Source organism: Dendropsophus ebraccatus, chromosome 1 (assembly GCF_027789765.1).
Source record: "Dendropsophus ebraccatus isolate aDenEbr1 chromosome 1, aDenEbr1.pat, whole genome shotgun sequence".
NCBI lineage: Eukaryota > Metazoa > Chordata > Amphibia > Anura > Hylidae > Dendropsophus > Dendropsophus ebraccatus.
In genome coordinates, this window is record NC_091454.1 from 146,882,922 (window position 1) to 146,897,173 (window position 14,252).

General features: G+C 41.0%; 1 protein-coding gene across 3 annotated transcripts in view; it reads right to left on the minus strand.

The window, feature by feature from the left end:
• Positions 1–1,022: 1,022 nt before the first annotated feature.
• TRIP4 (thyroid hormone receptor interactor 4) overlaps positions 1,023–14,252 on the minus strand; it is a 28,798-nt gene continuing 15,568 nt past the window's right edge. For 2 of the 3 annotated variants that reach the window (XM_069956443.1, XM_069956445.1), the window contains exons 9-14: positions 13,041–13,085; positions 8,664–8,836; positions 6,598–6,722; positions 4,352–4,443; positions 1,478–1,580; positions 1,023–1,242 (exon numbers count right to left, since the gene is read on the minus strand). In XM_069956443.1, coding sequence (XP_069812544.1) covers positions 1,181–1,242; positions 1,478–1,580; positions 4,352–4,443; positions 6,598–6,722; positions 8,664–8,836; positions 13,041–13,085 — 600 coding nt within the window. In that variant the 3' untranslated portion in view covers positions 1,023–1,180. The remainder of the gene's footprint in view (positions 1,243–1,477; positions 1,581–4,351; positions 4,444–6,597; positions 6,723–8,663; positions 8,837–13,040; positions 13,086–14,252) is intronic. The other variant, XM_069956444.1, reaches the window with a different exon arrangement.

A 14,252-nucleotide genomic window follows, 5' to 3' on the forward strand; every position in this document is an offset into this window, starting at 1 on the left:
CTGTGGCAATATCTTGGAATACCACTTTATTGTACCTTCAAGCTACAACTGGGAATGAGATAATTTGATTAACAGCTAAACACTGAATGCGGCTAAACACATTTTTTTTTTATTTTTTTTTTACCACTTTTGCTGCTCCACAGGGTGAATTTGGCCTTACAAAACTTTTTTTTTTTTTACTGCTTGCCACAATCCTGTGGAGATCATACACATAATTCAGGCAATATTTATGTATGTCTATTTAAAGCAAATGTACCATCAGGTACATCACCTTAAGTTTCTTTACATGAATAGACAAGTGCGAGGATGCAGATACTGCAGTCCTTATTTTAAACCGAGACCTGAGCACGGTGCCTATTCCCATGCACAGTGCCTGAAGCACTGGAGTTGAGCCTACCCGCCCCCAGTGTGATGTTCTGCCCTCCCCTCTGTGACGTGTCTCCATTGATTCTAATGGAGCCACTTCACATAGGGGAGGGGGTTTCGTCAAACTGGGGGCGGGCAGGCCCTTTACGCAACATTAATTGCAAAGCACAGATAGCCCTTTACTTCCTAAAATAATTCATGCTCTATTAGGCTGGGTTCACACACAGTATATTTCAGGCAGTATTTGGTCCTAATGTCAGGTCCTCATAGCAACCAAAACCAGGAGTGGATTGAAAACACAGAAAGGCTCTGTTCACACAATGTTGTAATTGAGTGGATGGCCGTCATTTAATGGCAAATATTTGCTGTTATTTTAAAACAACGGCTGTTATATTGAAATAATGGCAGTTATTTACTGTTATATGGCGGCCATCCACTCAATTTCACCATTGTGTGAACAGATCCTTTCTGTGTTTTAAATCCACTCCTGGTTTTGGTTGCTATGAGGACCAAATACTGCCTGAAATATACTGTGTGTGAACCCAGCCTAATAAAGTAAACTCAACAATAGTGAAAAACATTCCGCCTCCTGTGCCTGTTTAGGATACAGCAAACTCCATGGACTTCTCTTTGCCTAGTTTATCAATGAAACAAACTAAAAAATAAATAGCTCTTTATTATATTTTTGGAATGTGCTTACAAATCCAAAATCAAAGATCAGAGCAAACAATATTTAGAAATTATATTCTGGTAAGGTATATTATAGTGAGGCCTATCAGCAGAATCTTGTGCCACCTTCTACAACTTGTCTTCTTTACTCCTTTCTGAACATTAATCCTTTCTTGGCACCCTGGTGGATTTTAGAATCAAGTCTCCCTGGGAACAATATAAAAATAATGTTATCCAAAACAATATATGCCAAAAACATTGTTTAATTACAAAATAAAACGTATGGGGGTTTAAATGTCAGAAATGTGAAAATTACCTACAAAGATAATGGGAAGATTAAAAAAAAAAAAAAACAACCATAAACATAACATAGTGTCAGTTTTGCTCTATGCATTCATGTATAACACTACAAATATCAGGGCCTATACATTTTAACACTTACAGATCTTGTGTTGTCCTTTCATAGGGAATTTTATAAGCAGCTCTTGAGGGGTTTCACAAATAAAAACAAAGGGAGAAGCAGATTCCTGGCTGAGAGATGGATACTGTTAAAATATAGGGGGAAAAAAATAGTTAAAGGACTTGTTCTTTTGCAGAACCAAATGGCATTCCTATTTTTTTTTTACTTTATTTTGTAAACTGTTTAAATTCAATAACAATTTAACACAAAGCAGTAAAATTTATCATACCAGACAGGTATTGTAAATGGTTAACAAAGAAGCACCCGATTAGAGTGGCTAACAAATACAATCCAGACAGGGGGGGATATAAGGTACTCTTGAAAAATCATCAAGCAACGTGGGGGGGGGGGGGGGGGGGGGTTGGTTTGGGGCTGGGCATTACTATTACAGCAAAACCCAATATGGGATATGGTCTGTATTTTTAATTAGTATGATATTGAGGTAAATGGAACTTTGTAATTTTTTATAATATTTATTTCTAGGACACAAAACAATACACTTAAAGGGAACCTGTCACCCCCCGTACCGGGGTGACAGGCTCCCGACCCCCCGTTAGAGACCCCTATACTTACCTCATCCCGCCGGGTCCCGCTTCTGGATTCGGTCGGGTCCCGGAGATCTCAGCCGCTGCAGCCCGGCGCGCGCGCTCAGAGATGAGTCCAACACCCATAGAGAATGACAGGAGAGTCCAGCGCTCCGTCATTCTCTATGAGCGTTGGACTCATCTGTCAGCGCGCGCGCCGGGCTGCAGCGGCTGAGATCTCCGGGACCCGACCGAATCCAGAAGCGGGACCCGGCGGGATGAGGTAAGTATAGGGGTCTCTAACGGGGGTCGGGAGCCTGTCACCCCGGCACGGGGGGTGACAGGTTCCCTTTAATGCATTTATTTTCCATTTACAGTGTTAGGCCCCTGTCACACATCCGCTTACTTTGTCCACATTTTCAGACCCAATCATTTCCATGAACCCATTCACACATATTTACGTGTTACAGATCTGTGTTGGGGCCATGACCCATGCCGAAAAAAACTGGGCAAGCAATTATGCGGCTTGTAGTTGAGGTACAAAAAAAAACAAAAACGAAAAAAAAAAATAAAAACACTATCTTGAATAAAGGAATTCAATAAAAATGCTGACAGGTTGCAGATGCACATCTTCGGCTACAAGTAGGAGGATAAATATGTGAATTGGACCTTAACCATGTGAGATAGGCAAGTTTACATTTAAATAGTTCAGATATTTCCACACATAGCAATAGACACAATTTAAACTTGGAGATTAGATTTTTAAAATAATTGAATTAAGGAATAATAATAATAATAATAATAATAATAATAATAATAATAATAATAATATTTATTGCAGCCTTTAAAAGGGGTATTCCCAACATGATAAGTCATCCCATATCCATAACACTCAGGGTAAGAAGTTGACAATGCAAAGTGGAGCATAGTCATTGCTCCTTTCAGTCTCTGTGGGGTTACCAAAGATTGCTGAGCTCAGCAATAACACCCTATTGTATATCTCTTCCAGTGACATCATTCCTGCACTACTACAAAACACCAGTCACTACTTCCAAAACCGTATTACCTACGTCACCAGCAAATTATGTCTCCAGAATTTACTATTTATCAGTTGTGGAAGTGGCCTAAAAACTCGTATAGCCTACACTCATTCTTGTCTTGTCAGGATGCAAAGTGTAAATCTTTTCATTACGTTTCTACGAAATGCAAAATACTGATTAAATCTGCAGTATGTGAAAAGGATGTCTTTTTTAAAAGGGAGACAAATCTTACCTGCCGATAGCTCCCTATTGCACATCTCTTATCTTTACCCTTGGCGCCGTTCCTGTGCAGTTTCAATGTAGTCCTCTGTACAGTAAGGCCGTGTGGAGCACTGCCCTGCCCCCAGTGCCGATCCACCCTGGCCGGCCTGCTCCTCTAACAATTATGATCATTGCTCTGGAGGTGCGGCAATGTTCCAAACTGGAAAGAGGACTACATTAAAACTGCCATTTTGCCCAACCCAGTTGATGGACTGGCCGCTCAGCCAATTAGAGCGGCATCTCGTCCCAGTCACTGACTGGCTAAATGGGCTGTCAATCAGCCGGATTGGGGGGGGGGCCCCCAAGGCCAGTCAGATGGCGGATCACCGACACAGGGAGAAAAAAAGTTAGTGCTGTTTGTTGTTTCTCTATATGAAATGTGTACTCAATGATGTAGATCTGATACTAAGATTTTAGGCTCCAAAGACTACAACAATAATTAAATATTAATACTTGCTGCAGATTTTCTTGCATGAAATCTGAAGGGTATACACAATGTGTGAACCTTAAAATAAAGATTTCTGGTGATATGTGCAAGTAGGCTTATGTGCAAGTAGGTATACATAAGTATGAACTATGTACATCTTACACGTTTATCTCAAGGAGATAAGGAGATTCTGGAAAGGAATCTAAATATTCTGCTTAGGGGTTTAATCACACACAAACATCAACTTTTGTTGAAGTTTTTACAACAGACACCTGTGTGTATAGAGTGCAGTGTGTTTAAATGTTCTAGATGTCTACTTTCAGAAACTAAATGGGTATTAAAGGTTATTGTTTGGCTTTATTTTATAATTCAGGTTGACATTTGTACATGTCAAATGTGTAAACTGTCCTAGGTAACAAAAGAGCAAAATGTTCAAAACCCCTAAAAACTAAAAGGGTTAAACCATTTACTTAATTGTGATTGTGAAAATTTGGTACATATGATACAATATAATTTGTATTACACTCAACTAAAAGCAACACTGCTTTTTTTGGTGTAATAAAACAACATTATTTTGCATAGCATAAGAGATAAAGCACCTCACCTGTTCCTTAAACTGATCCTGTGGCAGGCAGTCCACTACATCCACACAGCCTAGCAGACAGCCGGTTGGGTAATCCTTAGGAAATTTAATGTCTACAAAAGGTAGAACACATGATTTTACAATTATACTAAAAACAAAAGCTTTTTAAATGTAAAAAAAAAAAAGTCAGTCAGTATTTTAATTTCACTCATTAAAAGGCAAATTTGTGAGGATCCTGATAAGGCCACTGCTCATTTATATATGAGAAGAAAAAAAAACATTGGGAAAGTGTAAAGCTAAACAAAACAAAAAAAACTTTTGATCAGTCGGTGTCTAGGTGTTTGGGCTGCCACTTATTGTTAGATAGAGATGGGAGGAGCGTGTGGCTGAGCACAATCTCTAGGTATAATAAGTACACCAATGTATATTGCATTGGCAGTGGAATATCCACCAGAGTACTGTGAACATCAGAGACACATTATCCAGACCTCCTGTCATCTGTGGCCTCTCCTGACATGCTCATTTAAGTAAATACTTATATTCTCCAAGAAATAGCAGAAATAATTCAGAAAATAATTTTAATTATAGCTCCATACTGTGCCATTCTTCTATTTTCCTACCAAATAAGTATGACTAAATAGCCAACTGGGTAATGTGTGTATCCCTACAGTATACAATGCTGACAGTGCCAATCAATGTGAGACCCCCCCCCCCAATAGCAACACCTAGATGGCAATTTAGCCATCCATTTTCAGGAGAAATAACACAGGATGTTTTTCCAAAAAATAAGACAGGGTCTTATATTCAGACTGTGCCCCTACACTGTAGCCTTCGTCTATAGGTAGATGGTAGTTATCCTCCAAACTGTATATCCCACTGTACTGTAGGCGCCCGTAGAAAATAAAACTAGGTCTTATTTTCAGGGAAAACACGTTTCTGAAGAACTTACTATAACTAGTATAATAGGTCAGGAGAAGTCAGCAGTCCTCTTTAAAGTGTCACTGTCACCTGCGGGGGTGGTGGTCACTGACCAGCACAGTGTGGACTTAGAGTAGGGACCCATGTGTATCAGATACCTGCACGCGGTACATGGGGCAGTGTGGCTTGATCAATTCATACACAAAATTCTGATGTTTTTTATGCAGCCGAGAGGCACTAATGTCAGCCATAGGTGTGAGGTGCAGAGCTCTTTTTCCTCCCTGAACCATTTTTTTTAGTTATCATGGAAAACACAGCACTTCCTGTTTTCTGACTTTTTTGCCCAAAAAACAGGAAGTTCTGTGTATCTCAGGTCATCAGAGCGCTCACTGAGAGAAGGCAGTCATGTGACTGATGGACACATTGAGCCGTCACTCTCTGTACTGACTGGATTTCCAGATGATGGCAGATGATGCTGGAAGAAACAATTAGGGCCCTATTACATGGAACAATAAACTGCCAAATCAGGCCGATTTGGCAGATTATGGCTCTGTGTAATAAAAGCAACGATCAGCCATTGCCAGCGTTCATCGTCTAATCGTGTCTTTAGGTCTTGATATAAAATCATCAGTCGCTGGGTGCAATTTGCTACATGTAATAGCTATTATGCGGGCTACGACTGATGAATCTGTAAATACAATATTAAAGTTCATACATTGACTGTCCACGCTCCCCAGTGTTCTCTTCGCTTTTTGCTCACTACAGCTGCCGATGCAACTTGAGAGCAGGTCTCTAAAGGGACAGGCTGCTCGGCCAATCACTAGCCAGGACTACCATGGCCATTGATTGGCTGAGCGGCCTGTCATTTAAGAGACTGACTTTGAAGTAGTACTGGCGGCTGCAGGGAGAAGTGAAGAGAACAATGGGGAGCATGGACAGGTTACCTATGAAGTTTATTATTGTACACTTTTAAAAGCACAATATTCAAGACGGCTATAGTGATCGGGCTGTGTAATACAGCCCTCAGGCAGATTGGATTTCAATTTTCTGATCCTTTTGGTCTTATAGAGATAAGCCACTGTCTGAGGAGTCTGATAACTCCCTCCCTCCATTAAAACAGATGCAAGCCAAGTCATGTGTGTATGGAGCAAATGGATAAAACTAATGGCCAGCCAGCAGCTATCTATCATGTATGAGCAGCTTGATAAAGAAGTGGTAATGGGTAATTTCATAATCCAATAGGAAGTCCTGACAGAACAAAGGAACATAACTCCATCACAGTTATAGTTATGATTTCACTAATGTCACAGTTGCTTTTGTTTCCATTTTTAGAAGGTTTGCTGCCTAACCTTTATGAAGAAGCACTCGGTATGATGCCTCTAGTTCTGAGATCTCCTGTGGGGAAGGCCTTTTAGCTGCAGCTGCTATCCATAGACGACCTCTGTGAGCACTGTACCATGATCTGCCCTCCACCCTGAAAAAGACAGTAGTGAGAAGCATAATGATCAGATCAAGCAAATATGGAACGGCAGTCAAATATCAAGATCAGGTAGCTGGAGTCCTGCTGAGACACAATGACACTGTTACACTTCTTGTCAGCAGGGGAATTTGTAGAAACAGTGCATCTCCAACCAAAGCTAATGCTCAATCATGCTGACAAATGTGTTATCAGCACAATGCTCAGTATGAAGGAACACTACAATGCTTTATATTCAGGTAAGCTGGGAGGAAAGTGCTACGTGTTAAAGCAGGATTAATATTCTGGGTTGTAAGGTGGAAAGTAGAAATAATAAAACATGTAAAATATAATACAGTGTTCCCTTAACTTAACAATTCCTCTCAGGTTACAATATTTTTTAGCATGAAATCTTACTTTCTGGACCATTGTAACTTGAGACCAGACTCAACATACAATGCTACAGACAGCCAGGATCTGTGGCACATGTAAATAACCAGATGATGGACCAATAAGTAACCAATAACTACTAAGTGTCCATTTTGCTGGTCAAACCCCAGAATTAGGGCCGTGTTACATGGGACGATTATCATTCAAAAAATTGTTACACTGTTCAGATTTAAACGATAATCGTTCCGTGTAATAGCAGACAATGAATAAATGACCAACAAGAAATCGTTGATCTTTTGATAGAATCTGGACCTATTCTCACTGTTGATCGTTCACAAATCTATCGAACATCTTTCGGTGTAAACACGTGGTTCGGCCGTTCCCTGGTCTATCAGTCAGGAAAGGACGAGCGCAAGAATGACCGTAAGTAATGATCATTATCCTGTGTAATAGGGTGAACGATTTAAGATAGTTTGCCATAGCGATTGTTTGAGAGCTTTGATTGTTAATCGCCGAAAAATCGCCCCATGTAGTACCATCCTTACTGATGTGCATGCAGTGATTGGCTGTCTAGTATCTAATCTCTACACTACAGTGCGATACTACATGTCCTGTACTGCTCTTTACCCGTGCCAGGATTAGCTGCTACTTTGGGCACCAGGTGAGGGCGGCTTCATTTGACAGGACTCTAAACATGCTACAATCCTTTACACAGAAAGCAATGTAAAGTCTCCAGTAGCTCTTTCTGTCTGTTGTATGTAAGGACTCGCTTTATCCATATTTGTTATCTGCTCTGTACCAACAATCTGACCCCCCCAAAACCACTTGTACCTTCAGATAGCCGCTTTTAATCCAAGATCTGCCCTGGGGTCCGTTCGGCAGGTGATGCAGTTATTGTCCTAAAAAACAACTTTTAAACTCGCAGCCCCGTGCCCTACGGCTGGGGCTTAGAGTATCTGTGCTCTAACTTTGCACCACCCCTCCGTCCCTCCTCCCCACCCTCTTCATCATTAGGAATGCCACTGGAACATTTTCTCCTGTCTGAACATTGCACAGGTGCCTTAACGATCTAGCGCATGTTCAGTATTCACACAGCTGATGAATAGGAGATAATCTGCCTTGAGCATTCCTAATGATGAGGAGGGCGGGGAGGAGGAAAAATATCTTGGCAATCTGACACTAGTAAGTAGTATTGCTATTGTGCAAGAGAAATGACAACCTGTTTTGCACAAAACAAGAACAATGTGTATGTAAGCCTCTACAATGGCCTGGATTGGTTAATTGTGAGCTCAGGGGGAGGGAGGGGGGGGGGGAGGGTTTACTAGTGAAAAGCCAGGAAAATTTCCCTTTTAATGGAAGGCCCAGCAGACACTTTGCATTTCATTAGCATATGACATAATGGAATAAATATTCTCTGTTATACTAACAGTATGATCAGCAACACAAATATAGTTAAACTTGCTTCATGTTGAATATATGGGGATGGTAGCAATTGAGTGGGGTGCAAATAGCTGACAGGTTCCCTTTTTGTTGAAACACAGTTTTAAAGAATTCAAACACCTTTGTTACCTTTTAATGCCAGAAACAAGAAGTGAAGCCCATGGCTGATGCATGCTCAGACACATGCCCTGATCACTGATCTCCTGCAGTTCTCTGTCCTGTATTCGGAGTCTGCTACGTTCATCTGTATCTTCGACACCAGTCCTCTTCCTATTTGTTGTCGAATTCACCTGATCAACCCACTGTGAAAGTAAGAAAATAAAACTTGAAAGTGTCACCGTCGTTTTTTTTGGGGGTTTTTTTGCAGAAATCAATAGTACAGGCGATTTTAAGAAACTTTGTAATAGGGTTTATTAGGCAAATATCCCATTATCTGCACTCAAAAAGCCTTTCCCCAGCCCCCCCCCTCTCATATTCACTGCTCATTATCAGGAAATCTTGACTCTTCTACATCATTCGAGCCCTGTGTAACCTATGGAGAGGGGAGGAGGGAGATTAGTCGCGAGCAGAGAACAAAGGATTACACAGTGGGAGCTGTGTGAAAGCCGTATTCAGGTCAGTGCTGACATCAGAGGAGATAACCAGGTGATGTAGCTGTAAATCAACTCTGTTGTCCTGTTTTGGTGCCTCATCTCCCTCCACCCCTCCCTTCTCCATAGAAAACCATGAAGACAGGGGGGAGAGCTTCAAACTGCTTTTTCGTGATAAAAATTCTTTTTTCAGCTTAAAATTGCCTGTACTAAAAAATTTAAACAGCAACAGTTTAAATCTAAATATAATAAGTGAAATTTTTACAACTCTGAAAGTGATAAGCAGACAGCTCTGTACAGCCACTACACAGTGAACAAAGCTGTCTGATTTTATCTCTTTTTACAGTGTATGTAAAAAATTGCTGATCAGCAGGGTTGTCAGCTGTGGGACACCACCAATCAGATATTGAGGATAGGTCAGCGATCATAAAGTCTTGGAAAACCACTTTGAACAGCTTTTCAAGCTATGGCTTTTTCTAGGTTCCTCACATTTCTTCTATGCAGAACTCTAAAGAATTGGTTCATTCTTTTCCACTGGCAACTAGCATGAGACATCCCTTACCTGGTCTTTTTGAAAATGCTTTAAGTATGTATGTATGTATGTATATATAGATGGATAATGGCTTTTTTACCACTTTCAGAATATACTAATGCAAAACATAGAAAAGAAAGGGGAGCATCTAAGACAAAGGACAGGCATGCAGGCTTATGTATGTCAATACAGCATTTAACCCTAATGTGTATAAAAGAGTGAAAGGACAATGGGGATCAAACAGCAGAAGTGGGGGGGGGGGGTCTTGAGGGAACAGCCGAGAGGAATTCATATACGGAGGGACCAACCAAGGTTCCACACCCACTTGAGTTTCTTGGCACCTCAGCGGGACACATAAAATAAGCCATTCATTCACTGGCCTAGATAAGCTATACACTGCAAGTCTTCCACTATTTAGAGGAACCATTTCATAAAAGCGGAAATCAGGTAACCCATACAGAGCAAAAATGCAAGCTGCAATTACATGATGTATCTGGATACACAAGAGGATTTCAAGGTGATGACACAATTAGACAAGAGGTAGTAGGCAGGGGAAAAAGGTAAAGAAAAGTCTGTGAAGGTGAAGCCATGTACTTCTCTTCTGAAAGGGGTCAGAGACAGACATTGCCACATAGAGCCTTCTGTGTTTTGAGAGTGTCAGCCTTATTAAGAGGAATAAGGACCTCAGGCATGAAATCCAGAAGGGAGTTAGAGCTATGGGACATAAAAACTACAACTTTGGGACAGGAAGATAAGTTAAAGTGTCACTGTCATTATGTTATATAAAACAAGTTTACAATTCACAGTCATTATTAGTTTTTATGCTGTGCGGGCTGTGGCTGCTGGAGAGGATGATGGCAGAGGGATGCTCAGTGTCCCTCCAGTGCCCTGTGTCCCTCAGTGTCCCTCTGCCATCATCCTCTCCAGCAGCCACAGCCCGCACAGCTCTGGGAGTCGGGTCGTGACATCACCATTTTATCCAGGAAGTGAAGCCTCATGCAGTAGTAAGTGCAGGGAAAAAAGCACTTTATGTGCCTTTCCTGTAATAATTGTATATTGGTGATTTGTATAACTTTTTGGGGCAATACAATAATAAACATTTTCGCCAGACTTCTCCTTTAAGTCCCAGCCAGTACAGAGTATCATGGCTCAAATTGTCTGTCAATCATATGACTGCCTTCTCTGTAATTGCCTATGAGTTGTTTCTTCGTCTCCTTGCATTTAGACATTTTTCACCCAGCATAAAACTGAAAAGCTGCCTTTAGGAGACTGGACCTGGATACAAGCAAGTATAGCTTTGTTTTAAAGTATGGTTACCCAAAAAATATATATATATTATTGTAAATTGCTTCATTTCACATCCCATGTTGATTTTGTCTTTGAAAGTTATAAATTTAGTGCCCATTTATAGTTCCTTCCCCATTTTTCAGAGAAGGAAATGATCCTAGCGAGGGCCCCAGCATTACATATATAAAAGGAATGGGCAAGACACATAGTACAATTTTTCAGGGCAGTCTTAGTGCATGGGAAGGATACAGGTAGAGAGAAAAGACATTGTATTGCTGATTAGCTCTCTAAAACCCCCAAGTAAAGGGATGCGTAAAAGGCAGTGAAGGTGAGAGCAGCTGGAATGATACCAACTCTAATAGACAGAACTGTTGGGAATTGCCCTCAGGTTTCTCAAAACTTGAAACAAAGGTGAGAAATGAGACCATTGGATTGAGTAGGATGAGAGACCTTTACTAGAGGGGTTAAGAAAAAGATGAATTTCTAATTTAAAAGGGGTACTTCGGGCTGGGAAACATTTTTTAACTATGGCTGGGGAGGGAGTGGATACAAACAATGTTGTCCACGCACCTCCCCGGCTCCAGCGCTGAGGCCGACATCCAGCTGCTCTGATCCCCAGTCCCCATATCGCTTCCTGGTCTTAGAGTCCTACTAGACAGCCTGATCATAAACTGTAAATGAGCGATGAACTGCCAGATCGGCGCTCGCTTGTTTACTGAGCTATTACACAGGCCAAATATCAGGCAGCAAAGGCTGCACGTACATTGTTAGTAATGTCCGTGCAGCCCTTGCCTTTTGTGTAAAATAATAACAATATAACTTATCTTAATAATATAACGTTCCTTGGTGTCCTCTGAGGCCTTTCTTGGTGTCTGCAGCTCTACCTTCTGTTCCAGTCTTTGCAGTGACAGGCCGCAGCCGCTCAGCCAATCAAGGTGGCCTGTCTCGGACAGTGATTGGCAGAGCGGCCATGACCTGTCATTGCAAAGACCGGAACAGAAGGCAGAGCTGCAGACAGCAGGAAAGGCCTCCGAGGACACCAGGGAACATGGTAAAGTAATATTTAATTAATTTATAATATAATCATCAGTTGTCTGCCACGCATCGCTATTACATATAGCGATGCGAGCCCGTCAATTTTAGGTCTGGACCTAAAGAAACGATCAGCCGATCATTTTGGTTGATCGCTCTTTCTATTACATGGAGCAACAATTGGCCGAATCAGCCTGAATAGGGCCCTAAGATTGGACTTGAGACGTGATGTTTCAGGCCCATTTAGCCAGTCAGCAGCTGTCCAGGGGTCCCACCTTCCCTGCCGACTGGCTGAGCAGACTTAAAAAGTTACGCCTCAACCCTAGCCTTCACACGTATTCACACGTCCGCAAATTTTGTGGACCTAAAGGTGGTGAATGGCTGTCCTGGATGGTTTCCCCGCATGATAAATCAATATAATACTGGCAGTGTGGAAACGGTTTGAATCTCCGTGAGACTGTAATGACAGAGCCGCAGCGGCTGTGTTGCTACTGTACCATGGAGATTTAAACATTTTTTCACCCACTGCCGGCATGATGTTTCATATGGTATGTCTGCCTTCCCTGGTCGCTATGTAACATATGATCAAGCTGAGGTGAAAAGAAGAGAATTTTGCTATTAAATTGATGTCTAGTGACTGTTCCTTGCCTTTAGATATAACCAGTATATGGCCCTAAATGTGTCTACAGGGAAAAGCTCAAAGAGAAATTTTTTAAAAAAAATAAAAGGATACTATAAAGCTTTATAGTAGAGCAATATGGCATACAGCTATTTCTGGCCAAACCAGTTAATAAAATCATAACCTGCTTGCCAAATCAAGGAGAAGCAGTGCCCCCGTCTTGTCACATTCTTACCATTATTTCCTTAACTTCCCAATGCCAAAGTTTAATGTGTAGATGTGTGAGTGGAGAAGACAGCAAGTTTGTCCTCCTCATAGCACTGCAGTATCACCGTCGGTATAACTTTCTAAAATCAACAGTAGATGTGATATCAAGCAGGGTTGCAATTTACATCAATTATTATTATTTTTTTTGTTACCATGCTTTAAAACAAAGTTATACTTACTTGTATCCAGGTCCAGTATCCTGAAGGCAGCTTTTTAGTCTTGAGCTGATTGAAAAAGAAAAAATAGACTTAAAGGGGTAGTGCGGTGCTCGACATTTATTCACTAAATAACACACATTACAAAGTTATACAACTTTGTAATGTTTGTTATTTAAGTGAATGGCCCCCTTCCCCGTGTTCTCCCCTCCCCTGCAAGTGTGGTGTATTATATTTACCGCATTACTGTCGACCCCGGCCGCCATCTTAGGACAATGAGCTGAGCATAGTTATTGGCTGAGCACAGAAATAGTTAATACACATTACAAAGTTGTATAACTTTGTAATGTGTGTTATTAAGTGAATAAAGGTCGAACACCGCACTACCCTTTTAACACAGGAAGTCCCGCTCACAGAGAAGGCAGCGATTGAGGGACGCATTGAGCAGCTGCACTCTGTACTGGCCAGGAATTCCTGCATTAAATCTTTTTCTTTTTTTTTTTTCCAACCAGCACAAGACAAAAAAGCTGCCTTCAGGAGACTAGACCTGGATACAAGTAAGCATAGCTGTGTTTTAAAACATGATAAAAAAAGTAAATTGTAAACTTGCTTTATATCACATTCCATGTCGTTTTAGATTTAGAAGGTTATAACGCTGACACTTTATGGACGCATCATTCCCAAACTATTAGTTAAATGCTAATGGATTTTCATGAAGGAATTCTGGAAAAGGTATTTCACTTTTTTCAGAAGACTGCACAATTCTATTTGAGGGAATCAGTTTGATGATTTCAGGCCCTTTCATTTTTTATATGGATTCATCTACTCTGTCTTACCAAACAAGGACACAATACTGTCAAATAATAGAAGACAAAGCTTTCTAACCAATTAGGTTGATAAAATGATATGCAAGTAAAGTACTGCACAAACTAGCTGATCGACTAATAGGATATGACTTTACAATCCTAAATAAGAGACTGACACATATTTGACACTGCTTTCATCTACATCTGTGGGTGTCTGTGTGCCCAGACTCAGCCATCTGCCTGGAACAGATGCACTCTCCGCCTCGGCACGAGCTTCAACATGTCTGATAGATCCAGGATATTATTCTGCTGTTCACTTTAGGTATCAGGTCTACAAGAGAAAATGGTGCTAAAACATGAAATGCCATAATAAGCTGTACCAAGAAGGTGGAGGTGTATCTGAACAGCTGTTTGTTCCACTTTTGTTTCT